Source organism: Pelodiscus sinensis, unplaced genomic scaffold, assembly GCF_049634645.1.
Source record: "Pelodiscus sinensis isolate JC-2024 unplaced genomic scaffold, ASM4963464v1 ctg105, whole genome shotgun sequence".
Classification (NCBI taxonomy): domain Eukaryota; kingdom Metazoa; phylum Chordata; order Testudines; family Trionychidae; genus Pelodiscus; species Pelodiscus sinensis.
The window spans coordinates 333210-358610 of record NW_027465839.1 but is presented as its reverse complement, the minus strand read 5'-3'; the positions used below and the strand labels follow the sequence as shown (position 1 = coordinate 358610).

The following is a 25401-nucleotide window of genomic DNA, read 5'->3' as shown; positions in this document are numbered from 1 at the left end:
TGCCCTCCTAGAGCCGGGATGGACCCAGGCACCCTGCTCCAGAGCCCCCCCTCTAACCACTGGCCCCCACTGCCCTCCCAGAGCCGGGATGGACCCAGGCACCCTGCTCCAGAGCCCCCCCTCTAACCACTGGCCCCCACTGCCCTCCTAGAGCCGGGATGGACCCAGGCACCCTGCTCCAGAGCCCCCCCTCTAACCACTGGCCCCCGCTGCCCTCCTAGAGCCGGGATGGACCCAGGCACCCTGCTCACAGAACCCCCCTCTAACCACTGGCCCCCGCTGCCCTCCCAGAGCCGGGATGGACCCAGGCACCCTGCTCCAGAGCCCCCCCTCTAACCACTGGCCCCCACTGCCCTCCTAGAGCCGGGATGGACCCAGGCACCCTGCTCCAGAGCCCCCCCTCTAACCACTGGCCCCCGCTGCCCTCCCAGAGCCGGGATGGACCCAGGCACCCTGCTCCAGAGCCCCCCCTCTAACCACTGGCCCCCACTGCCCTCCCAGAGCCGGGATGGACCCAGGCACCCTGCTCCAGAGCCCCCCCTCTAACCACTGGCCCCCGCTGCCCTCCCAGAGCCGGGATGGACCCAGGCACCCTGCTCCAGAGCCCCCCCTCTAACCACTGGCCCCCACTGCCCTCCCAGAGCCGGGATGGACCCAGGCACCCTGCTCCAGAGCCCCCCCTCTAACCACTGGCCCCCACTGCCCTCCTAGAGCCGGGATGGACCCAGGCACCCTGCTCCAGAGCCCCCCCTCTAACCACTGGCCCCCGCTGCCCTCCCAGAGCCGGGATGGACCCAGGCACCCTGCTCCAGAACCCCCCCTCTAACCACTGGCCCCCACTGCCCTCCCAGAGCCGGGATGGACCCAGGCACCCTGCTCCAGAGCCCCCCCTCTAACCACTGGCCCCCACTGCCCTCCCAGAGCCGGGATGGACCCAGGCACCCTGCTCCAGAGCCCCCCCTCTAACCACTGGCCCCCGCTGCCCTCCCAGAGCCGGGATGGACCCAGGCACCCTGCTCCAGAGCCCCCCCTCTAACCACTGGCCCCCGCTGCCCTCCCAGAGCCGGGATGGACCCAGGCACCCTGCTCCAGAGCCCCCCCTCTAACCACTGGCCCCCGCTGCCCTCCCAGAGCCGGGATGGACCCAGGCACCCTGCTCCAGAGCCCCCCCTCTAACCACTGGCCCCCGCTGCCCTCCCAGAGCCGGGATGGACCCAGGCACCCTGCTCCAGAGCCCCCCCTCTAACCACTGGCCCCCGCTGCCCTCCTAGAGCCGGGATGGACCCAGGCACCCTGCTCCAGAGCCCCCCCTCTAACCACTGGCCCCCGCTGCCCTCCCAGAGCCGGGATGGACCCAGGCACCCTGCTCCAGAGCCCCCCCTCTAACCACTGGCCCCCGCTGCCCTCCCAGAGCCGGGATGGACCAGGCACCCTGCTCCAGAGCCCCCCCTCTAACCACTGGCCCCCACTGCCCTCCTAGAGCCGGGATGGACCCAGGCACCCTGCTCACAGAACCCCCCTCTAACCACTGGCCCCCGCTGCCCTCCCAGAGCCGGGATGGACCAGGCACCCTGCTCCAGAGCCCCCCCTCTAACCACTGGCCCCCACTGCCCTCCTAGAGCCGGGATGGACCCAGGCACCCTGCTCCAGAGCCCCCCCTCTAACCACTGGCCCCCGCTGCCCTCCCAGAGCCGGGATGGACCCAGGCACCCTGCTCCAGAGCCCCCCCTCTAACCACTGGCCCCCACTGCCCTCCCAGAGCCGGGATGGACCCAGGCACCCTGCTCCAGAGCCCCCCCTCTAACCACTGGCCCCCGCTGCCCTCCCAGAGCCGGGATGGACCCAGGCACCCTGCTCCAGAACCCCCCCTCTAACCACTGGCCCCCGCTGCCCTCCCAGAGCCGGGATGGACCCAGGCACCCTGCTCCAGAGCCCCCCCTCTAACCACTGGCCCCCACTGCCCTCCTAGAGCCGGGATGGACCCAGGCACCCTGGCGCTCAGCCCCCCCCGCTCCTCCCTCTAACCACTGGCCCCCGCTGCCCTCCCAGAGCCGGGATGGACCCAGGCACCCTGGCGCTCAGCCCCCCCCGCTCCTCCCTCTAACCACTGGCCCCCACTGCCCTCCTAGAGCCGGGATGGACCCAGGCACCCTGCTCCAGAGCCCCCCCTCTAACCACTGGCCCCCGCTGCCCTCCTAGAGCCGGGATGGACCCAGGCACCCTGCTCCAGAGCCCCCCCTCTAACCACTGGCCCCCGCTGCCCTCCTAGAGCCGGGATGGACCCAGGCACCCTGCTCCAGAGCCCCCCCTCTAACCACTGGCCCCCACTGCCCTCCCAGAGCCGGGATGGACCCAGGCACCCTGCTCCAGAGCCCCCCCTCTAACCACTGGCCCCCACTGCCCTCCTAGAGCCGGGATGGACCCAGGCACCCTGCTCCAGAGCCCCCCCTCTAACCACTGGCCCCCGCTGCCCTCCTAGAGCCGGGATGGACCCAGGCACCCTGCTCCAGAGCCCCCCCTCTAACCACTGGCCCCCGCTGCCCTCCCAGAGCCGGGATGGACCCAGGCACCCTGCTCCAGAGCCCCCCCTCTAACCACTGGCCCCCGCTGCCCTCCCAGAGCCGGGATGGACCCAGGCACCCTGCTCCAGAGCCCCCCCTCTAACCACTGGCCCCCGCTGCCCTCCCAGAGCCGGGATGGACCCAGGCACCCTGCTCCAGAGCCCCCCCTCTAACCACTGGCCCCCACTGCCCTCCCAGAGCCGGGATGGACCCAGGCACCCTGCTCCAGAGCCCCCCCTCTAACCACTGGCCCCCACTGCCCTCCCAGAGCCGGGATGGACCCAGGCACCCTGCTCCAGAGCCCCCCCTCTAACCACTGGCCCCCACTGCCCTCCCAGAGCCGGGATGGACCCAGGCACCCTGCTCACAGAACCCCCCCTCTAACCACTGGCCCCCACTGCCCTCCCAGAGCCGGGATGGACCCAGGCACCCTGCTCACAGAACCCCCCCTCTAACCACTGGCCCCCGCTGCCCTCCTAGAGCCGGGATGGACCCAGGCACCCTGCTCCAGAGCCCCCCCTCTAACCACTGGCCCCCACTGCCCTCCTAGAGCCGGGATGGACCCAGGCACCCTGCTCCAGAGCCCCCCCTCTAACCACTGGCCCCCACTGCCCTCCCAGAGCCGGGATGGACCCAGGCACCCTGCTCCAGAGCCCCCCCTCTAACCACTGGCCCCCGCTGCCCTCCCAGAGCCGGGATGGACCCAGGCACCCTGCTCCAGAGCCCCCCCTCTAACCACTGGCCCCCACTGCCCTCCTAGAGCCGGGATGGACCCAGGCACCCTGCTCCAGAGCCCCCCCTCTAACCACTGGCCCCCGCTGCCCTCCCAGAGCCGGGATGGACCCAGGCACCCTGCTCCAGAGCCCCCCCTCTAACCACTGGCCCCCGCTGCCCTCCCAGAGCCGGGATGGACCCAGGCACCCTGCTCCAGAGCCCCCCCTCTAACCACTGGCCCCCACTGCCCTCCCAGAGCCGGGATGGACCCAGGCACCCTGCTCCAGAGCCCCCCCTCTAACCACTGGCCCCCACTGCCCTCCCAGAGCCGGGATGGACCCAGGCACCCTGCTCCAGAGCCCCCCCTCTAACCACTGGCCCCCACTGCCCTCCTAGAGCCGGGATGGACCCAGGCACCCTGCTCCAGAGCCCCCCCTCTAACCACTGGCCCCCACTGCCCTCCTAGAGCCGGGATGGACCCAGGCACCCTGCTCCAGAGCCCCCCCTCTAACCACTGGCCCCCGCTGCCCTCCCAGAGCCGGGATGGACCCAGGCACCCTGGCGCTCAGCCCCCCGCTCCTCCCTCTAACCACTGGCCCCCGCTGCCCTCCCAGAGCCGGGATGGACCCAGGCACCCTGCTCCAGAGCCCCCCCTCTAACCACTGGCCCCCGCTGCCCTCCCAGAGCCGGGATGGACCCAGGCACCCTGCTCCAGAGCCCCCCTCTAACCACTGGCCCCCACTGCCCTCCTAGAGCCGGGATGGACCCAGGCACCCTGCTCCAGAGCCCCCCCTCTAACCACTGGCCCCCACTGCCCTCCTAGAGCCGGGATGGACCCAGGCACCCTGGCGCTCAGCCCCCCCCTCCTCCCTCTAACCACTGGCCCCCGCTGCCCTCCCAGAGCCGGGATGGACCCAGGCACCCTGGCGCTCAGCCCCCCGCTCCTCCCTTTAACCACTGGCCCCCGCTGCCCTCCCAGAGCCGGGATGGACCCAGGCACTCTGCTCCAGAGCCCCCCTCTAACCACTGGCCCCCACTGCCCTCCTAGAGCCGGGATGGACCCAGGCACCCTGCTCCAGAGCCCCCCCTCTAACCACTGGCCCCCACTGCCCTCCCAGAGCCGGGATGGACCCAGGCACCCTGCTCCAGAGCCCCCCCTCTAACCACTGGCCCCCACTGCCCTCCTAGAGCCGGGATGGACCCAGGCACCCTGCTCCAGAGCCCCCCCTCTAACCACTGGCCCCCACTGCCCTCCTAGAGCCGGGATGGACCCAGGCACCCTGCTCCAGAGCCCCCCCTCTAACCACTGGCCCCCGCTGCCCAACCAGAGCCGGGATGGACCCAGGCACCCTGCTCCAGAGCCCCCCCTCTAACCACTGGCCCCCACTGCCCTCCCAGAGCCGGGATGGACCAGGCACCCTGCTCCAGAGCCCCCCCTCTAACCACTGGCCCCCACTGCCCTCCCAGAGCCGGGATGGACCCAGGCACCCTGCTCCAGAGCCCCCCCTCTAACCACTGGCCCCCGCTGCCCTCCTAGAGCCGGGATGGACCCAGGCACCCTGCTCCAGAGCCCCCCCTCTAACCACTGGCCCCCACTGCCCTCCTAGAGCCGGGATGGACCCAGGCACCCTGCTCCAGAGCCCCCCCTCTAACCACTGGCCCCCACTGCCCTCCCAGAGCCGGGATGGACCCAGGCACCCTGCTCCAGAGCCCCCCCTCTAACCACTGGCCCCCACTGCCCTCCTAGAGCCGGGATGGACCCAGGCACCCTGCTCCAGAGCCCCCCCTCTAACCACTGGCCCCCGCTGCCCAACCAGAGCCGGGATGGACCCAGGCACCCTGCTCCAGAGCCCCCCCTCTAACCACTGGCCCCCACTGCCCTCCCAGAGCCGGGATGGACCAGGCACCCTGCTCCAGAGCCCCCCCTCTAACCACTGGCCCCCACTGCCCTCCCAGAGCCGGGATGGACCCAGGCACCCTGCTCCAGAGCCCCCCCTCTAACCACTGGCCCCCGCTGCCCTCCTAGAGCCGGGATGGACCCAGGCACCCTGCTCCAGAGCCCCCCCTCTAACCACTGGCCCCCACTGCCCTCCTAGAGCCGGGATGGACCCAGGCACCCTGCTCCAGAGCCCCCCCTCTAACCACTGGCCCCCACTGCCCTCCCAGAGCCGGGATGGACCCAGGCACCCTGCTCCAGAGCCCCCCCTCTAACCACTGGCCCCCGCTGCCCTCCCAGAGCCGGGATGGACCCAGGCACCCTGCTCCAGAGCCCCCCCTCTAACCACTGGCCCCCACTGCCCTCCCAGAGCCGGGATGGACCCAGGCACCCTGCTCCAGAGCCCCCCCTCTAACCACTGGCCCCCGCTGCCCTCCTAGAGCCGGGATGGACCCAGGCACCCTGGCGCTCAGCCCCCCCCGCTCCTGCCTCTAACCACTGGCCCCCGCTGCCCTCCCAGAGCCGGGATGGACCCAGGCACCCTGGCGCTCAGCCCCCCGCTCCTCCCTCTAACCACTGGCCCCCGCTGCCCTCCCAGAGCCGGGATGGACCCAGGCACCCTGGCGCTCAGCCCCCCGCTCCTCCCTCTAACCACTGGCCCCCGCTGCCCTCCCAGAGCCGGGATGGACCCAGGCACCCTGGCGCTCAGCCCCCCGCTCCTCCCTCTAACCACTGGCCCCCACTGCCCTCCCAGAGCCAGGATGGACCCAGGCACCCTGGCGCTCAGCCCCCCGCTCCTCCCTCTAACCACTGGCCCCCGCTGCCCTCCCAGAGCCGGGATGGACCCAGGCACCCTGGCACTCAGCCCCCCCCCCCCTCCTCCCTCTAACCACTAGCCCCCACTGCCCTCCCTGAGCCAGGGAGACTCCAGGAATCCTGTCTCCCAGCCCCCCTGCTCTAACCACTAGCCCCCACTCCCCTCCCAGAGCCGTCCAGCAAAAGGTCCCACCTGCTCACACCCCCCCAGGCTCCGCTGACAGAAGCATCGGGCCGCTGTGCACTGGGGGGGGGGTGAGGCCGACCCCCCCGAAATCCCCACCCCCGACCTCGCTGTTGGGGCAGCGCTCAGGGAAACTGAGGCACGCCCGCGGGGTGACTGCGGGGCGGTGGCCATCCCAGCACCCCCCCTCCCCGTTTCCCCGCCCCACATCAGGGACCCATCGCCCGCTGCGGGCCTGCGCTCGTCCCGCCGCCGAGTGACCCCCGTGCCCCACAGCGCGGCCCCCCAGCACCCCCCCGCGCTGCCCCCCGGCCGGGCAGAGGTCACCTCTGCGCCCGCCCAGGCCCCTCCCCGCCGGCTCCACTTTCATTTTCGCTCTCGACGGCCCGTTCCGGGTGCAGCGGGGCCCGACCCCACCGCGGCCCCACACTCCTGGGTCCCGGCTGCGGCGCGATGGGGGGCCGGACGCACCTGCTGCTGCTCTGCCTGGCGCTGGGGGCCCCGCTCTGCCTGGCCACGCCAGGTGCGTCCTGCGGCGGGGCGGGGCGGGGGCTGTCTGGGGCAGGAGGAGGGATGGGACCCGGCAGGCAGGGCTGCCCCATGGCCCTAGGGGGCAGGGAGTGGGGTAAGGGCAGCGGGGGGGGGGTCTCCCCTGGCAGGCAGGGCTGCCCCATGGCCCCAAGGCGGCTCTAGGGGGCAGGGAGTGGGGCGGGGGGGCTCTCCCCTGGCAAGCAGGGCTGCCCCATGGCCCTAGGGGGCAGGGAGCGAGGTAAGGGCAGCGGGGGGGGGGCTCTCCCCTGGCAAGCAGGGCTGCCCCATGGCCCCAGAGGAGCACTAGGGGGCAGGGAGTGGGGCGGGGGAGGCTGCCCCATGGCCCCAAAGGAGCACTAGGGAGCAGGGAGTGGGGTGGGGGGGCTGCCCCATGGCCCCAGAGGAGCACTAGGGGGCAGGGAGTGGGGCGGGGGAGGCTGCCCCATGGCCCCAGAGGAGCACTAGGGGGCAGGGAGAGGGGCGGGGGGGCTCTCCCCTGGCAGGCAGGGCTGCCCCATGGCCCCAGAGGAGCACTAGGGGGCAGGGAGTGGGGCGGGGGAGGCTGCCCCATGGCCCCAGAGGAGCACTAGGGAGCAGGGAGTGGGGCAGGGGAGGCTTCCCCATGGCCCCAAAGGAGCACTAGGGGGCAGGGAGGGGGGACTCTGTTCTGGTAGGCAGGGCAAGCCTAGGGGGCCTGCTGCAGGGAGCAGGCAGGGCAGCAGGGGGCGCCGGTGCTAAAGGGCAGGGTGGGAGGGGCCTGTGCCCGAGTGGGAGGAGCTTCGGGAGCCCCTCCCCTCACCCCCTGCTGTGTGTTGCAGGCCCCGCCCAGTCCCACAGGCTGGCCTATCACTACGTGGGCACCTACGACGCCTCGGGGCTGCTGGCGTTCGGGGCCTGGGGGCTGCTGGACGGGACGCCCATCGACGGCTACGACCCGGCCACCCGCGCCAAGGTGCCCGCCCAGCCCTGGGTGGGGGCGGGGCTGGAGCCCGAGTACTGGCTCCGGGGGGGGGTGTCGCGGGCCGCCAAGGAGGCCTGGTTCCGCCGCAGCGTGGAGACCCTCAAACGCAGGACCAACCAGACGCAGGGTGAGCCCCCCGCAACCCATTGCCAGCGCGGAGCCCCCCGGCACGGAGCCCCCCTCCCCCCGGCATGGAGCCCCCCGCAACCCCACTGCCAGCGCGGACCCCCCGGCACGGAGCCCCCCGCCCCCCCCCAGTCTGCAACCCCATTGCCAGCCCGGAGCCCCCCGCCCCCCGGCACGGAGCCCCCCGCAACCCCACTGCCAGCGCGGAGCCCCCCGGCACGGAGCCCCCCGCAACCCCACTGCCAGCGCGGACCCCCCGGCACGGAGCCCCCCGCAACCCCACTGCCGGCGCGGAGCCCCCCGGCACGGAGCCCCCACCCCCCGGCACGGAGCCCCCCTGCTCCCCCAGCCTGCAACCCCATTGCCAGCACGGAGCCCCCCTCCCCCGGCACGGAGCCCCCGCCCCCCGGCCTGCAACCCCATTGCCAGCTCAGAGCCCCCTGCACCTCCAGGCTGGAGCCCCCTGGCCGGCACGGAGCTCCTGGCCCTGGCCCCACAGTGCCCTGAGAACCCCCAGCTGGCACGGAGCCCCCCACCCCGATCTCCCTGGAAACTCCTCTGGCCCCTGAAGACCCCCAGCCCCACTTTCCCCATGTCCCCACTGGAGCCCCCCTTCATGGCCCCCCAGAGCTCCCAGCTGGGTCTCCACATCCCCCCAGCATCCCACATATCCCCCAATTCCCGCCCCACCTCTCTGACCCCACGTATCCCTGCCCCACATCTCGCCCCATGGCTCCCCCTTTGGTACTACCTGACAGCTTGCCCTTTGGCCTTGCCCGCCACTGACACCTGACTCCGCCTCCTGCTGTGCCCCCCACTGGCGGCTGACTCCGCCCCCTGCTGTGCCCCCCACTGACCACAGGCTCCGCCCCTGGCCCCGCCCCCGCTGACGGCTGTCCCCCCCAGGCCTGCACACGCTGCAGTGGGCGCTGGGCTGCGCGGTGGAGCCGGGGGGCATTGTGCACAGCTGGTACCAGTTCGGCTACGACGGGGAGGACTTCGTGGTGTTCGACCCGGGCAGCCGGCGCTGGCTGGCCGTTATGGCCTGGGCCGAGGCCACGGGGCGCCACTGGGACGCCCAGGCCGAGTTCGGGGAGCAGCTGCAGCGCTACCTGCGGGACGCCTGCGCCGAGTGGCTGGACCGGTTCCTGCAGAACCGGCGCACCTGGGCCCGCGCCTCAGGTACCGGGGGCCCAAAGAGAGGGGCTGCAGTGACCCTGGGGAGTCTGGGGCCACCCCCGACTGTGTGACAGGGCGACGCCCACGGAAAGGACTTGGGTGATCCCCAGATGTGGGGCTGGGGTGACCGCAAGGAAAGGGGCAGGGTGACCCCAGATGTGGGGCTGGGGTGACCCCAAGGAAAGGGGCAGGGTGACCCCAGATGTGGGGCTGAGGTGACCCCCAAAGAAAGGGGCAGGGTGATCCCCAGATGTGGGGCTGAGGTGACCCCCAAAGAAAGGGGCAGGGTGACCCCAGATGTGGGGCTGAGGTGACCCCCAAAGAAAGGGGCAGGGTGACCCCAGATGTGGGGCTGGGGTGACCCTGAGGAAAGGGGCAGGGTGACCCCACATCTGAAGTGACCCCCAGATGTGGGGCTGAGGTCTCACTGCCTTGCTCTCTCCCAGCCGCCCCCCAGCTGCAGGCCTGGTCCCGCCCCACCCCCGGGCAGGAGGGCTGGCTGACGCTCGGGTGCCAGGCCTGGGGGTTCCCCTCGCGGGACGTGGAGGTGACCTGGCTGCGGGGGGGCGCGGAGCTGCCGGGGGCCGAGCAGGGCCCGGGGCTGCCCAGCGGAGACGGGACCTACCAGCGCCACAGCCACCTGCGGCTGCCCGAGGGCCAGGCCGGGGGGGTGCGGTGCCGGGCGCAGCACGGGGACCTGGAGGCGCCGCTGGAGAGGGAACCGGGTGAGTGTCCCCCGCCCAGCTGAGCCCCCGCAGCCCCCCAGCCAACTCCCTGCCCTGCCCGGCCCCCCAGGGAACCCCCAGCGAACTCCCCGCCCTGCCCGGCCCCCCACGGAGCCCCCCAGCGAACTCCCCGCCCTGCCCGGCCCCCCACGGAGCCCCCCAGCGAACTCCCCGCCCTGCCCGGCCCCCCCACGGAGCCCCCCACCAAACTCCCTGCCCTGCCCGGCCCCCCATGGAGCCCCCCAGCGAACTCCCCGCCCTGCCAGGCCCCCCACGGAGCCCCCCAGCGAACTCCCTGCCCTGCCAGGCCCCCCACGGAGCCCCCCACCGAACACCCCACCCTGCCCGGCCCCCCAGGGAACCCCCACTCTGTCTCTCGCAATCCCCCACAAACCCCCACCCTGTCCAGCCCCCACGGAGCCCCCCACTGAACCCCCCGCCCTGCCCAGCCCCCCACGGAGCCCCCACTCTGTCCTTCGCAACCCCCCACGAACCCCCACCATGCCCAGCCCCCCACGGAGCCCCCACTCTGTCCCTCGCATCCCCCACGAACCCCCACCGTGCCCAGCCCCCCACGGAGCCCCCCACTGAACCTCCACCCTGTCCAGACCCTGGCAGCCCCCCCACCAATCCCCACCCGGCCACCCTCCCACTGAGCCCCTGCCTCCTGCAGCGCCCGCCGAGCCCCCTGCACTGCCCAGTCCCCCCCCACGGGACTCCCCTCGCCCTGTGCTCCCCACCCCCCTCCATTGCTTGGACCCCCAGATACCCCCAGTGGCTAACTGGTCTCCCCTTGCCTCTCCCAGTCCCCAGGGCGCTGTGCTTAGGGGGCATCTCCCCCGGGACCGTGGCCGGGGCGACGCTGGGGGTGCTGGGCGGCCTGGCCGGGGTGCTGCTGCTGTGGATGACTCGAGGTAAGATGCAGGGGTGGGGGAGGGCTGGGGGGCAGGGGAGGGGGCTGAGAACGGGCACAGCTCACCCCCCCTTGTGTCCCCGCAGCACGCTGGTGGCCGGGCCGGGCCGAGCTGGTCCTCCTTGCAGGTGAGAGAGACCCCCCCCCCCCCCGCAGCCCCTGCTCTCCGCGGGGGGGGACCCCCTCCCCCACATCCCCCTTCACTCGGCTGGGGGACCCCTCCCCCACATCCTCCTTCACTCGGCTGGGGGACCCCTCCCCCACATCCCCCTTCACTCGGCTCCCGCTAACCCCCCTTCTCTCCCCCAGAGGAAGAGGTGCCCGAAGGCAGCTGATCCCGTGGGTCCGGTAAGTGCAGTGAACCCCCCCACGCCCCTGTGACGTAGTGGGGGTACTTGCTGGGCAGGGGCCGTCCTGCCCCCACCCGGTACACGGAGAAATCCGCCTCCTGAGAATCAGACCTCCCAGGGGAGGTGCACTGAGCATCCTTCCCCTCTCTCTGAGCTGAGGTTTGCCTGCCAGCCCCTGCCTCTGGGGCAGCCTGCCCTTCCTCCCACCCCAGCCAGTTAACCCTGGAAAGTCCCCGGTCCTGGGACCTGGTGCACTGAGCCCTCTTGTGGCCTTTTTGCCCACAGCGCTGGCAAGTTAGGCTTTGGGCTGTCTCTGTCCAGGCCCTGGCTGGTTCTCTGGGGCGCAGACGACCTGTTCCTTGGTCTCGCCCCGTAGTTGACTCCCTCCGTCGCTCAGCCGAGATCCGGTCTCTGCGCGGTTCCCTCTCTCTCCGGGACTCCCGTTCACACCCGGACCGGCTCTCCGTGAACTCATCCGCCAGTCTCCCGGCCTCCTGGGGGTTCTCTGGTCTCCGGTCCTTGAGCCACAGCCTCAGTTTGGGTGGGCACGCTTCATAGAGCTGCTCCATCATGACCAGCTTGAGCAGCTCCTCTGCGGTCTGGGCTCCGACTCCAGACACCCACTTGCGGCAGTATTGCGCCAGGCGGGAGGCCAGATCCACATAGGTCTCCCGTGGCCCTTTCTGTACCCCCCGGAACTTCTTCCTGTACATCTCGGGGGTCAGCCCGAACCTGTGCAGCAGGGCCTCCTTGACTCGGTTGTAATCCCCTGGCTGTAGGTCCTCCAGCTGACTGAGCACTCCGGCCGCCTCCTGGTTCAGTGCGGGGACGAGCTCCTGCAGCCAGTCAGCTGGGGGAACCCGTTGCAGTCCACAGGCCCTCTCAAAGGAGCTGAGGAACCCGTCTGTGTCGCCCATGTCCTTTAATTGGGCCACCACGAGCCTCTCCAAGCGTCTGGCAGTCCTGGGACCTTGGGGCCCATCCGCACTTGGCACAGCCGGTGCCCCGCCGGTTCTCCGCTCTGCCATGGCCAGCTCATGCTGCCGCTGCCTCTCTCGATCTTGGCGCTCCCTCTCTCGATCTTGGCGCTCCCTCTCTCGGTCCTCTACTTCCAATTCCTTGATCCGCAGCTGATCTCCAGCCGCCGCAGCTCCGTTGGGCTAGCTCCTGCCCTAGATGGGCTATTACTTGCAGGCCTCCTGGGAGACGCTGTCTCATCTCTCCGGTGGGTTCCAGCGCTCCTCCCCCTCTCTGAGCCTGACACACTCTCAGGGGGGGTCTGGCTGCTTCCCCTGGGGACAAGATCCTGGCCCTGTGGCTGGTCATTCTCTTCCAGCTGGGCAATCAGCTGGGCCTTGGTTGCTTTCTGCACAGGCAAGCCCCTCTCTCTGCACAGCCCCACCAGCTCTGCCTTCAAAAGTCGGGCGTAGGCCATCTGCCCGCTGGTCCCCTCGGTGCAGACTCACCAGTCTAGTGCTGCAGCGCCCCACGATTCCCAGGAACCGCTTCGCTCTGTCTCCAGCACGCCTGGCTCCAGGGCTCTTGCTTCTACTGCGCCTTGTCGCTCGCCGCTGGACGCTCCATCCATGGGGTGCAGTGCATCCCGCTCCTGACACCAGTGTGACGGCGCGTTGGGGGTTCCCCGTCTCCTGCACCCCGAAATGGCACAAACAGACTTCACCAGCCAGTAGAACAGAGGAAGTTTATTGCCTCTCCAGGATACAGCACAGGACAGATGTAATCTGGTCACAGAGCTGGGCTAGGATGCCTCAGGCCCCCTTGAGATGGGGGGAGACTGGGCCCCTAAACTCCAGCTCCTCTCCCTAGGCTGTCTCATCCATCCTCACAGACAGCCACCAACCAACTAACCAACTTCCAGCCCTGCCCCCCAGCCAGGGCAGCATCCACCTTCCTTTGTTCCTCTCCATGGGGGGTGTCTGGCCACTGGTTCAACAAGTTTGGCATTACCTCTGCCTAGTGAGGTTTTCCCTGCTGGGTCTTGCTCCAGACAGCAGGGGTCACCACAGCCCAGCAAGTACCCCCACTACGTCACAGCCCCCCATCACAGCACCCCCACCCCATCAGTGCCCCCACCCCTCCCCATCAGTCCCCCACCCTCACCCTGACCACAGCCTCCCCCATCCCCACCCTGATCACAGCCCCACACCCTGCCCTCTCACTCCACCCCCATCACAGCCCCCCAACCTGCCCTCTCACTCCACCCCCATCACAGCCCCCCAACCTGCCCTCTCACTTCACCCCCATCACAGCCCCCCAACCTGCCCCCCATCAGAGTCTATCACAGCTCTCTGCCCCCCCCCCCCGCCTGGGTTTCTGGCAGAGCAGTTGCGCCACCATGTGGCCATGCCAGGTACTGCAGGGTCTGCTCTCCCCCCCCCCTGCAGCCCCTCCCACTCCCCACGGGGGGGGGTGTCTGGGGGAACCCACCTTTCCCCCTGCTAAGTCCTGTACCAGCATCAGCAGGCCCCCCCCCCCCAACTCTCTCTCTTTCCCGTTTCCCGCAGGCCGGATCATCCGCCCGGAGGCAGGTCCTGTCCCGGACTCGGGACCTGGGAGACGTCGCCTGGACAGCGAGAGCTGGGCCCCACTGGCTGCCAGCTCATTTCTGCCCCCCAACTCTGCTGCGCCCTGTGACGTCGTGGGGGGGCGTCCACTCTTGTGACCTTGGGTCCACAATGGTTTGGCCTTTGCTGGTTGCCAGGGTGTGTGTGTGGGGGGGAGAGGTGGGGGGGTGTACAGACTAAGTCGAGTGCTGGGGGCTCGGGGCCCTGTGTGCCCCACCCCAAGGGGGCTGAGGCTGCCGGCCCCTCACTCCGATGCCCACACAACCCGGGCTGGGCTGTATCTCTGAGAAGCAATAAACCCCCCTGTGCTACTCGCTGCTGGATTCCCATGTGGCTGCTCCGGGGGTGCAGGGTCGGGGGGCTCCCCGACGCGCCCGTCACACGCCCCCTGGGCCCACTGGCCGGGGCAGGAAGGGGCCGGGGGCAGCAGGCAAGAGGCGGCTGTGGGGAGGCGCCCCTGACCGGCCCCGGGCGTGCAGCTCCGAGCACCGGGGCACCACGCGGCACGAGGAACCGGTTCGAATCGTCACCGCGTCTGTGTCTCACTCCCTGCCCCCCCCCGAGCCAGCCTGGCCCTGCCCCATTCCCCCCCCCCCGGAGCCAGCCCGGCCTGCCCCATTCCCCGCCCCCCGGAGCCAGCCCGGCCTGCCCCATTCCCCGCCCCCCAGAGCCAGCCCGGCCTGCCCCATTCCCTGCCCCCCTGGAGCCAGCCCGGCCTGCCCCATTCCCCGCCCCCCCGGAGCCAGCCCGGCCCTGGGTCCAGGTGGGAGCCGGTGCCCCCTAGAGGAGACAGGCCCTGCCCCACACCGGGCAATGAGTCCGGACTCTCAGGCGTTGAATTCTGCGTCCCGTTTATTTACACCAAAGGGGAAACGATCAGACCCCCCCCCCCCCCCCGGCCAAGCCAGAAACTCCCCCGTTTGTGCAGCTGCCGACTCGGCTCCCCGGCCAGGACAAGCAGCCCCGGCACCGGGCACCGCGCCCCCCAGGCCGGCCCCTGCGCCCTGCCCCGATCCCCCAGCAGGAACAAGAAACGCTGCATGTTCCTGCTCCGCACCCCCCCCGAGCAGTGGGGCTGGGCTGCACGGAGCTAGTCACCCCGCCCCCCGTGATGGGCGCAGGCCCTGTGCACATGCAGGCAGGCAGCACAGAGCTGGCGGGGTAGGAGAGCCAAGGGCAGCCCCAGCAGGGACCAACCCCCAGGGGGAAATGCAAAGAGAGGGGGAAATCCTGGGAGAGACTCCAGGCGCCCAGCCCCCTGCTCTAACCACTAGCCCCCACTCCCCAGCCAGAGCCAGGGGGAGCCGTGTGCCAGGGCGACCTCCTGGGCATGCACCCTTGGATGGAGCTGTGGGGCAGTAGCTAGGGCACCCTCCAGCTCTCAGCAGCCCCTTCCAAGTGTGCAGAGGTCAGTGGGCACCATGGGACCGACCCAGAGGTTTGCTGTGGGTGCGCACAATGCTGGGGGGCAGGCGGGGGCCTCCCCATGGCTCAGAGCGGGTGCTCCCGGGTGTGCACAGAGCCGGGGCCGGGGGCTCAGAGCGGGCTGTCCCGGGCGTGCGTGGAGCCGGGGGCTCTCCGGCGCTCAGAGCGGGTGCTCCCGGGTGTGCACAGAGCCGGGGCCGGGGGCTCAGAGCGGGCTGTCCCGGGCGTGCGTGGAGCCGGGGGCTCTCCGGCGCTCCGAGCGGGCTGTCCCGGGCGTGCGTGGAGCCGGGGGCTCTCCGGCGCTCAGAGCGGGCTGTCCCGGGCGTGGGCGGAGCCGGGGGCTCTCCGGCGCTCAGAGCGGGCTGTCCCGGGCGTGGGCGGAGCCGGGGGCTCTCCGGCGCTCAGAGCGGGCTGTCCCGGGTGTGGGCGGAGCCGGGGGCTCTCTGGCGCTCAGAGCGGGCTGTCCCGGGCGTGGGCGGAGCCGGGGGCTCTCCGGCGCTCCGAGCGGGCTGTCCCGGGCGTGCGTGGAGCCGGGGGCGCTCAGAGCGGGCTGTCCCGGGTGTGGGCGGAGCTGGGGGCTCTCCGGCGCTCCGAGCGGGCTGTCCCGGGCGTGGGCGGAGCTGGGGGCTCTCCGGCGCTCAGAGCGGGCTGTCCCGGGCGTGGGCGGAGCTGGGGGCTCTCCGGCGCTCAGAGCGGGCTGTCCCGGGCGTGCGTGGAGCCGGGGGCTCTCCGGCGCTCAGAGCGGGCTGTCCCGGGCGTGGGCGGAGCCGGGGGCTCTCCGGCGCTCAGAGCGGGCTGTCCCGGGCGTGGGTGGAGCCGGGGGCTCTCCGGCGCTCCGAGCGGGCTGTCCTGGGCGTGGGCGGAGCCGGGGGCTCTCCGGCGCTCCGAGCGGGCTGTCCCGGGCGTGGGCGGAGCCGGGGGCTCTCCGGCACTCAGAGCGGGCTGTCCCGGGCGTGGGCGGAGCTGGGGGCTCTCCGGCGCTCAGAGCGGGCTGTCCCGGGCGTGCGTGGATCCAGCGCTCAGAGCGGGCTGTCCCGGGCGTGGGCGGAGCCGGGGGCTCTCCGGCGCTCCGAGCGGGCTGTCCCGGGCGTGCGTGGAGCCGGGGGCTCTCCGGCGCTCAGAGCGGGCTGTCCCGGGCGTGGGCGGGGCTGGGGGCTCTCCGGCGCTCAGAGCGGGCTGTCCCGGGCGTGGGCGGAGCCGGGGGCTCTCCGGCGCTCAGAGCGGGCTGTCCCGGGCGTGGGCGGAGCCGGGGGCTCTCCGGCGCTCAGAGCGGGCTGTCCTGGGCGTGGGCGGGGCTGGGGGCTCTCCAGCGCTCAGAGCGGGCTGTCCCGGGCGTGCGTGGAGCCGGGGGCTCTCCGGCGCTCCGAGCGGGCTGTCCTGGGCGTGGGCGGGGCTGGGGGCTCTCCGGCGCTCAGAGCGGGCTGTCCTGGGCGTGGGCGGGGCTGGGGGCTCTCCGGCGCTCAGAGCGGGCTGTCCCGGGCGTGCGTGGACCCGGGGGCTCTCCGGCGCTCAGAGCGGGCTGTCCCGGGCGTGGGCGGAGCTGGGGGCTCTCCGGCGCTCAGAGCGGGCTGTCCCGGGCGTGCGTGGATCCAGCGCTCAGAGCGGGCTGTCCCGGGCGTGGGCGGAGCCGGGGGCTCTCCGGCGCTCCGAGCGGGCTGTCCCGGGCGTGCGTGGAGCCGGGGGCTCTCCGGCGCTCAGAGCGGGCTGTCCCGGGCGTGGGCGGGGCTGGGGGCTCTCCGGCGCTCAGAGCGGGCTGTCCCGGGCGTGGGCGGAGCCGGGGGCTCTCCGGCGCTCAGAGCGGGCTGTCCCGGGCGTGCGTGGAGCCGGGGGCTCTCCGGCGCTCCGAGCGGGCTGTCCTGGGCGTGGGCGGGGCTGGGGGCTCTCCGGCGCTCAGAGCGGGCTGTCCTGGGCGTGGGCGGGGCTGGGGGCTCTCCGGCGCTCAGAGCGGGCTGTCCCGGGCGTGCGTGGAGCCGGGGGCTCTCCGGCGCTCAGAGCGGGCTGTCCCGAGCGTGGGCGGAGCCGGGGGCTCTCCGGCGCTCAGAGCGGGCTGTCCCGGGCGTGGGCGGAGCCGGGGGCTCTCCGGCGCTCAGAGCGGGCTGTCCCGGGCGTGGGCGGAGCCGGGGGCTCTCCGGCGCTCAGAGCGGGCTGTCCCGGGCGTGGGCGCGCCGGTGGGCGGCGAGGTGGGAGCTGTGCCGGAAGCGTTTGCCGCACTGGGCGCAGGCGAAGGGGCGCTCGCCGGTGTGGACGCGCCGGTGCCCGGCCAGGGTGGAGCCCTTGCTGAAGCGCTTGCCGCACTGGGCGCAGGCGAAGGGGCGCTCGCCCGTGTGCCGGCGCTGGTGCTGCAGCAGGTCGGAGCTCTGGGCGAAGCGCTTGCCGCACTCGGGGCAGGGGTAGGGGCGCTCGCCGCGGTGCAGCCGCCGGTGGGTCAGCAGGTTGGAGCTGCGGCTGAAGGCCCGGCCGCACTCGGGGCAGGCGTAGGGCCGCTCGCCCGTGTGCACCCGCCGGTGGGCCGCCAGGTCGGAGGCCTGGCTGAAGCGGCGGGGGCAGTCGGGGCAGGCGTGGGGCCGCTCGCCCGTGTGGATGCGCTGGTGCTTGACCAGCACGGAGGTGTCGCCGAAGCGCTTGCCGCACTCGGGGCAGGGGTAGGGGCGCTCGCCCGTGTGCAGCCGCCGGTGGGTGCGCAGGTTGGAGCCCCGCAGGAAGCCCCGGCCGCACTCCGGGCACCGGAAGGGCTTCTCGCCCCCGTGGATCCGCTGGTGGGCCACCAGGTTGGAGCTGCGAGAGAAGCACTTCCCGCACACCGGGCAGGGGTAGGGGCGCTCGCCCGGCTGGGGGGCAGGATCCGACCCTTGATCTGGGGGGGCCTGATCCTTGGGACTCTGGCTCAGGGGACCCAGCGGTGGGGCAGGATCCGACCCTTGATCCGGGAGGTCCAGGCTCAGAGGACCCAGCTGGGGGGCAGGATCCGACCCTTGATCCGGGAGGTCCAGGCTCAGGGGACCCAGCGGTGGGGCAGGATCCGACCCTTGATCCGGGAGGTCCAGGCTCAGAGGACCCAGCGGTGGGGCAGGATCCGACCCTTGATCCGGGAGGTCCAGGCTCAGGGGACCCAGCTGGGGGGCAGGATCCGACCCTTGATCCGGGAGGTCCAGGCTCAGAGGACCCAGCTGGGGGGCAGGATCTGAGCTGTGCCCCATAGGCCCTTGCTGGGGGAGGGGGTCCTCGCTGTCCTCCAGGGGGAGGGGGCTGGAGTGCCGATCGGAGCCGCCTGGCTGGGCAGGTGCGGGCCGGGCTGCGGGCTCCCCGTCCGGCCCGGCGCCCTGGGGCCCGTGGGCCCGGCGGTGGCGCGCCAGGGTGGAGCTGCGGGCGAAGCTGGCGCCGCAGTGCGGGCAGGGGTAGGGCCGCTCGCCCGTGTGGCTGCGCTGGTGGGTGACCAGGCTGGAGGCCAGGTTGAAGGCCGCCCCGCACTGCGCGCAGCGGTAGGGCCGCTCGCCCGTGTGGGCCCGCTGGTGCTGCACCAGGTCGGAGCTGCGCCGGAAGGCCTTGCCGCACTCCGGGCAGGCGAAGGGGCGCTCGCCCGTGTGCCGGCTCCGGTGAGCGGCCAGCCCCGCCGGCGCGGCGAAGGCCTCCCCGCACTGCCCGCAGCCGTAGGGCCGCTCGCCCGAGTGCAGCCGCCGGTGCTTGGCCAGCGAGGAGCTCTGGGAGAAGACGCGCCCGCACTGCCCGCAGCCGTAGGGCCGCTCGCCCGTGTGCAGCCGCCGGTGCCGCCGCAGGGTGGAGCTGGCGCGGAAGCTGCGCCCGCACTGGCCGCAGTCGTAGGGCTTCTCGCCCGTGTGCACCCGCCGGTGCGCCAGGAAGTTGGAGCTGGCGCCAAAGGCCCGGCCGCAGTCGGGGCAGACGTAGGGCCGCTCGCCCGTGTGCACCCGCAGGTGCTGGGCCAGGTGGGAGCTCTGCCTGAAGGCCTTGCTGCACTCGGGGCAGGCGTACGGGCGCCCGGGCGCTCCGGCTGCGGGATCCTTCAGCCGCTCAGCACCGTCCCTGCAGGCATCCGGAGCTCCGGCTGCGGGATCCTTCAGCCGCTCGGCACCCTCCCTGCAGGCATCCGGAGCTCCGGCTGGGAGATCCTTCAGCCGCTCGGCACCCTCCCTGCAGGCATCCGGAGCTCCGGCCGGGAGATCCTTCAGCTGCTCGGCACCGTCCCTGCAGGCATCCGGAGCTCCGGCCGGGAGATCCTTCAGCTGCTCGGCACCCTCCCTGCAGGCATCCGGAGCTCCGGCTGGGAGATCCTTGAGCCGATCGGCACCGTCCCTGCAGGCATCCGGAGCTCTGGCTGGGAGATCCTTCAGCCGATCGGCACCGTCCCTGCAGGCATCCGGAGCTCCGGCCGGGAGATCCTTCAGCCGCTCGGCACCGTCCCTGCAGGCATCCGGAGCTCCGGCTGGGAGATCCTTCAGCCGATCGGCACCGTCCCTGCAGGCATCCGGAGCTCCGGCTGGGAGATCCTTCAGCCGATCGGCACCGTCCCTGCAGGCATCCGGAGCTCCGGCTGGGAGATCCTTCAGCCGATCGGCACCGTCCCTGCAGGCATCCGGAGCTCCGGCTGGGAGATCCTTCAGCCGATCGGCACCGTCCCTGCAGGCATCCGGAGCTCCGGCCGTGGGATCCATCAGCCACTCGGCACCGTCCCTGCAGGCATCCGGAGCTCCGGCCGTGGGATCCATCAGCCTCTCGGCACCGTCCCTGCATGTGTCCGGGGCTCCAGACATGGGATCCATCAGTCTCTCAGCACTGTCCCTACAAGCGGCCAGGGCTCCGGCCGTGGGATCCATCAGCCGCTCGGCACTGTCCCTGCAGGCACCCTGGGCCCCAGACATGGGATCCTTCAGCCGCTTCAGCAGGCGGCCGCTGTCGTGGTTCTCTCCCCAGCTCGGCGTTCCTGGCCCCGCAGTTGTCCTGGTACCGTCCCGTGTGGCTGGGGCTGCCCCTCCTCAGCCTGGCTCGCCGTCCCGTCACCTGCAGCGGGGCAAGGATCGCACTCAGTATTCCCACAGGGCTGGAAACCCACATACCCCCCAAACAGGGTGTAGGAACAGCTCCTCTGGGTTCTCCTTCCCCGCCTCGGTCCTAGGTCTTCCCGGGGAGCCCAGAGGCACAGCGCGGGGCACAGAGAAGGGGGTAACCCCAAGAGACCCAAGCAGGAGCTGTCCCCTTGCCAGGGCCGTGCTTGGGCCCATGCAGAATATGCTGCCGCGTAGGGCACCCCTGGGCCCCAAATTATGTGGTGCCCAATGCTGCGTAGGCCTTTCACATCTTCAGGATGCTAAAGTCCTGGCCTTCATAGCATCCTCTGGCGAGGAGTTCCACAGGTTGACTGTGCACTGAGTGAAGAAAAACTGCCTTTAGCTTGTTTTAAACCTGCTGCCTCTTCATGTCATTGGGTGACCCCTCGTTCTGTCCTGTCCCCCCTTAGTCTGCGCTTTTCCCAGTCTTACTACTCTCTTCATACAGACCCCTGCCAAACCCCCAATCATTTTGTTGCTTTTTTCTGAAGTTTTCCCCTGCTCCCATCTCACCTCCCAGCCCCCCCGCCCTGGCGGCCCCCTGGTTCTGGTGGCCCCAATCCCCCATCCCCTGCTCCGCCTCCCTGCCTTGTTGCTGCCCCCACGCCCCCAGAGTGGCTACCCTGCTCCTGGGCAGATGTGGGCAGGCCGGCCTTGCCCCTCGCTGTGGGGCAGCGGGCCTGGTGGGGCAGGGTCCTGAGCCACGAATCCGGCCGGATTCCAACACTCGCTCCTCACTCGCCCTGCTGCCTTCCTGAGCCTGCAGCAGGGCCTCGGCGGCTGCTCAGCACCTCCCGGGGCAGCAACGGGAACCTGACCCACCGGGACTGGGCCGGCTGCTCTCTGGTGCTGCGGGGCAAGTGCTGAGCCGCTGCCGAGGGGATGGACGGACGGACAGAGGGAGGAGGGTCTACGGACAGACAGCCGGACGCGGGCAGGGCCGGAGAGCCGGAGGGGCAGGGCTGAAATCCCCTTCTGGGGCTGAGTCCTCACCTGGGCGGGCGCCTCGCGGGGTCTCCCCGGGGCCCAGGACACGCGGCTCCGCCCCTGGCCCCATGCGGGAGAGCACGGCCGGTCCGGGGCTCGGGAATCCTGCATGGGGGGGGGGGGGGGAAACGGGGGTCAGGGCCTGCGACGCGGCAGGACAGTCGGCCCCGATCTGCTCTGGGGGGGTCCCAGGCTGGGAGGGCCTGTGGGGCTGAGCCTGGGGTCCCAGGATGCAGAGGCCTATGGGGGGATCTGGGGGCAGGGGGTCCCAGGCTGGGTGGGCCCGTGGGGTGATCTGGGGACAGGGGGTCCCAGGCTGGGTGGGCCCGTGGGGTGATCTGGGGACAGGGGGTCCCAGGCTGGGTGGGCCCGTGGGGGGATCTGGGGGCAGGTGGTCCCAGGCTGGGTGGGCCCGTGGGGTGATCTGGGGACAGGGGGTCCCAGGCTGGGTGGGCCCGTGGGGGGATCTGGGGGCAGGTGGTCCCAGGCTGGGTGGGCCCGTGGGGTGATCTGGGGGCAGGGGGTCCCAGGCTGGGTGGGCCCGTGGGGGGATCTGGGGGCAGGGGGTCCCAGGCTGGGTGGGCCCGTGGGGGGATCTGGGGGCAGGTGGTCCCAGGCTGGGTGGGCCCGTGGGGTGATCTGGGGGCAGGGGGTCCCAGGCTGGGTGGGCCCGTGGGGTGATCTGGGGGCAGGGGGTCCCAGGCTGGGTGGGCCCGTGGGGTGATCTGGGGACAGGGGGTCCCAGGCTGGGTGGGCCCGTGGGGTGATCTGGGGACAGGGGGTCCCAGGCTGGGTGGGCCCGTGGGGTGATCTGGGGGCAGGGGGTCCCAGGCTGGGTGGGCCCGTGGGGTGATCTGGGGGCAGGGGGTCCCAGGCTGGGTGGGCCCGTGGGGTGATCTGGGGGCAGGTGGTCCCAGGCTGGGTGGGCCCGTGGGGTGATCTGGGGGCAGGGGGTCCCAGGCTGGGTGGGCCCGTGGGGTGATCTGGGGGCAGGGGGTCCCAGGCTGGGTGGGCCCGCGGGATGACCCGGGGGGCAGGGAGGGGGATACAACGGGGGCACCCCAATATCCTGGGAGTCGCACTGACCCCGCTGCAGACCCACAGGGCGGAGTGGGGCGGGGGGAGGGGGGCTCTGGGAGAGGGCCCCCCCCGCATGCTCGGACCTTACCCCCCCCGCCCAGCGCCGCCTCCAGCCGGGGGCAGAAACCCCCCACTGGGTCCCCCGCACCTGCCGGCCCCGGCGCTGCGGCTCCCGGCGGCGCTGCCCGCTCCCCGGCTCCCCCCGCAGCCGCCCGGGCCGGGCGCGGCGCTGACCCAGGAAGGCAACCCCGGCATGGGGCGGGGGGAGCCCCGATCCCGCCCCCGGGCCCGCCCCCGATCCGCCTCCCCCCGCCCGGCCAGGACCCCGCCCCTGATCCCCCCCCGGCCCGGCCAGGACCCCGCCTCCTCCGGACTGATCCTGATCCCGCCTCCCACGCACCTCCACTCACACGTGTGTACGCACACGCACGCGCACGCACCTCTACTCACATGTGTGCACGCCCACCCACACAACTCCACTCACACGTGTGTACGCGCACGCACCTCTACTCACATGTGTGCACGCCCACCCACACAACTCCACTCACACGTGTGTACGCACACGCACGCGCACGCACCTCTACTCACATGTGTGCACGCCCACCCACACAACTCCACTCACACGTGTGTACGCACACGCACGCGCACGCACCTCTACTCACACGTGTGCACGCCCACCCACACAACTCCACTCACACGTGTGTACGTGCACGCACCGCCACTCGCATGTGCACACACGGCCACGCACCTCCACTCACACGTGTGTACGCGCACGCACCGCCACTCGCATGTGCACACACGGCCACGCACCTCCACTCACACGTGTGTACGCACACGCACCTCTACTCACATGTGTGCACGCCCACCCACACAACTCCACTCACACGTGTGTACGCACACGCACCGCCACTCGCATGTGCACACACGGCCACGCACCTCCACTCACACGTGTGTACGCGCACGCACCGCCACTCGCATGTGCACACACGGCCACGCACCTCCACTCACACGTGTATGCACACCTACACACCTCCTCACACGTGTACACATGCCCACGCACCTCCACTCATGTGTATGCACGTCCACGCACCACCACTCACAAGTGTGTATGCACACCCACGTACTTCCACTCACACGTGTGCATGCACACCCACACACCTCCACTCACACATGTGTATGCACGCGCACACACCGCCACTAACAGGTGTGCACATACACCCACGCACCGCCACCTACACGTGTGTATGCACATCCACGCACCTCCACTCACACGTGTATGCACATCCATGCACCTCCACTCACGTGTGTGCACGCTCAGCCATGCACCTCCACTCACACGTGTATGCACATCCACACACCTCCACTCACGTGTGTGCACGCTCAGCCATGCACCTCCACTCACACGTGTATGCATGCCCAGGCACCTCCACTCATACGTGTGATCGCATGCCCACGCACCTTCACTCATACATGTGATCGCATGCCCACGCACCTCCACTCATACGTGTGTGTGCATACCGCCACACCTCCACTCACACGTGTGATCACATGCCCACGCACCTCCACTCACAAGAGAGTACGGAGAGGCAACACAGGGTCATGGCGGATGCAGGGGGGGGGCCTTCCTGCCCGTGCCGAGGGACGGCTGCACCATGCTACCCCCACGGGGGCTCTTGCGCAGGGCGAATGTTTCAGGGGAGGTGCCCAAGTGGGGCTGGATTCGCTCCATTCGCGTTATGTGGCACGTGAGTTCTACTGTCCCGAAGTAACCCCATGGGCGTGCCTCAGTTTCCCCCGGCACAGGGCCGCACCTTGCCCGGCTGGTGCTCGTGGATTGCTCTGCTGTCTTCCTGGATTTGCTTCTGCTGCTGTTACAGGGGTGTGTGGACGGCCCCCCGGACCGGCCACTGAGCGAGGCGGATGGAGAAAGGACATTAGAAGCACAGAACCCCCGGGCGGGCAGAGCCCTCAGGAGCCAGCGGGTCCAGCCCCCGGCCCCCGGCCGGACCAGCCCAACTCAACCATCCCAGCCAGGCCGGGCCTGAAACCCCTCAGGGGATGGAGACTCCGCCCCTCCCTCGGGAACCCGGCCCATCGCTTCCCCCCCGCCTCGGGAAATCGTGTTTCCGAATCTCCCACCTAGACCCCCCCACTGCAACGTGAGCCCCTTGCTCCTGGTTCTGCCACCTGCCCCCCCTGAGAACAGCCTCTCGCCAGCCTCTCTGAACCCCCTTCAGGGAGTCGCAGGCTGCTCTCGAATCCCCCCTCGCCCTGCTCTGCTGCAGACTCAACAAACCCAGATCCTCTCCTCGTAGGTCACGTGCTCCAGCCCCCGAGTCATTCTGGCCTCCCTCCGCTGGCCCCTCTCCACTGCGCCCACGTCCTTTGTGTAGTGGGGGCCCAGAGCTGGCCGCGACACTCCAGCTGTGGCCTCCGCAGAGCCGAATGAAGGGGGATAGGCACTTCTCTGGGTCTGCTCGTGTCAGGGGCTCACCGTGGCTCAGATGCAGCGTCTCGGCCGCAGGATGCCGTTCTGGCCAAGCCGGGAGTCCGGCGGGACCGAGAGCACCGGCCTGCGTGAGACACCGGCCATGTGGCCCCGGGCCCAGGCTCCCCAGAGGAAGCCGCGCCCTTCCAGGAGCCGCCTCACTAGGTGTGAGAAAGGGCCCCCTGAAAGAACGTGCAGCGCGGGGGCGCCCAGCTGAGGGGAAGCAGCCCCAGCAAGCTCCTGCCCCCCGGCCCCCGCGCTGCCGTGGCCTCTGAGAGCGGCCAGGTGCTGTGTCGGTTGGCTGGGGGGCGGGGGGCGGCGCCTCTTGGTTCTGCTTTCCAACTCAGCGGGGCTTGTGGGTGTGCAGGGAGCAGGCGGCCCTCAGCGGGGGTGGGGGGTTCCCTAAGTTCAGCCCTGCTGCCCTCATCTGGGACATCACACCCCCACCCCCTCCCCCACCCGGGCGGCGCTGGAGAGTGGGAGGAGGTGGGAATTTTTCATGACATTTTTGGTGACGCTCGTGCGTGCCTCAGTTTCCCCCGGGTGCGGTACTGTTGCCCCGGTGCTGTCTGGGACCCAGCTTTGGAGAAGACAGCAGCAGACCCAGGGCAGCCGCCAAGGCTGCAGGGGGATCTGGTCTCCCCCAGCTCCCTGCCAGGCCGAGCGGCCTTTCCCCGGGGCTGGAGAGCAGGGAGGGGCACAGACGGACGGGGAGACAGGCAGCGCTAGAGCCAAGGGGCTCCCCCATCTTGGTCAGGCTCCGGCTCCCCGCACCCACCT

General features: G+C 71.3%; 3 protein-coding genes across 7 annotated transcripts; 1 reads left to right on the top strand and 2 right to left on the bottom strand.

The window, feature by feature from the left end:
- The first annotated feature begins 6570 nt into the window (after window positions 1-6570).
- Window positions 6571-13897, top strand: LOC142823576 (class I histocompatibility antigen, F10 alpha chain-like). Its single transcript, XM_075914825.1, has 8 exons — window positions 6571-6734; window positions 7561-7830; window positions 8736-9011; window positions 9455-9733; window positions 10540-10647; window positions 10733-10774; window positions 10956-10994; window positions 13522-13897. Exons 1-7 carry the CDS (start codon window positions 6665-6667, stop codon window positions 10979-10981), a joined length of 1071 nt encoding a protein of 356 aa, XP_075770940.1. The 5' UTR covers window positions 6571-6664; the 3' UTR covers window positions 10982-10994; window positions 13522-13897.
- LOC142823575 (uncharacterized) lies at window positions 10922-13052 on the bottom strand. Its single transcript, XM_075914824.1, has one exon. The coding sequence runs from the start codon at window positions 12022-12024 to the stop codon at window positions 10933-10935; it is 1092 nt and encodes a 363-aa protein (XP_075770939.1). The 5' UTR covers window positions 12025-13052; the 3' UTR covers window positions 10922-10932.
- Window positions 13898-15137: 1240 nt separating the features above from the next.
- On the bottom strand, window positions 15138-24782 carry LOC142823574 (uncharacterized). 5 transcript variants are annotated; one of them, XM_075914822.1, is made up of 4 exons: window positions 24628-24782; window positions 23945-24040; window positions 21060-21158; window positions 15138-20019 (listed from the first exon to the last, which is right to left on the bottom strand). In XM_075914822.1, exon 4 carries the CDS (start codon window positions 19878-19880, stop codon window positions 17142-17144), a length of 2739 nt encoding a protein of 912 aa, XP_075770937.1. In that variant the 5' UTR covers window positions 19881-20019; window positions 21060-21158; window positions 23945-24040; window positions 24628-24782; the 3' UTR covers window positions 15138-17141. The 5 variants fall into 5 exon arrangements, with proteins under 5 accessions (XP_075770937.1, XP_075770934.1, XP_075770935.1 ...); XM_075914819.1 differs by lacking the exons at window positions 23945-24040; window positions 24628-24782 and adding an exon at window positions 22282-22416; XM_075914820.1 differs by lacking the exons at window positions 23945-24040; window positions 24628-24782 and adding an exon at window positions 22222-22368.
- Window positions 24783-25401: the final 619 nt, after the last annotated feature.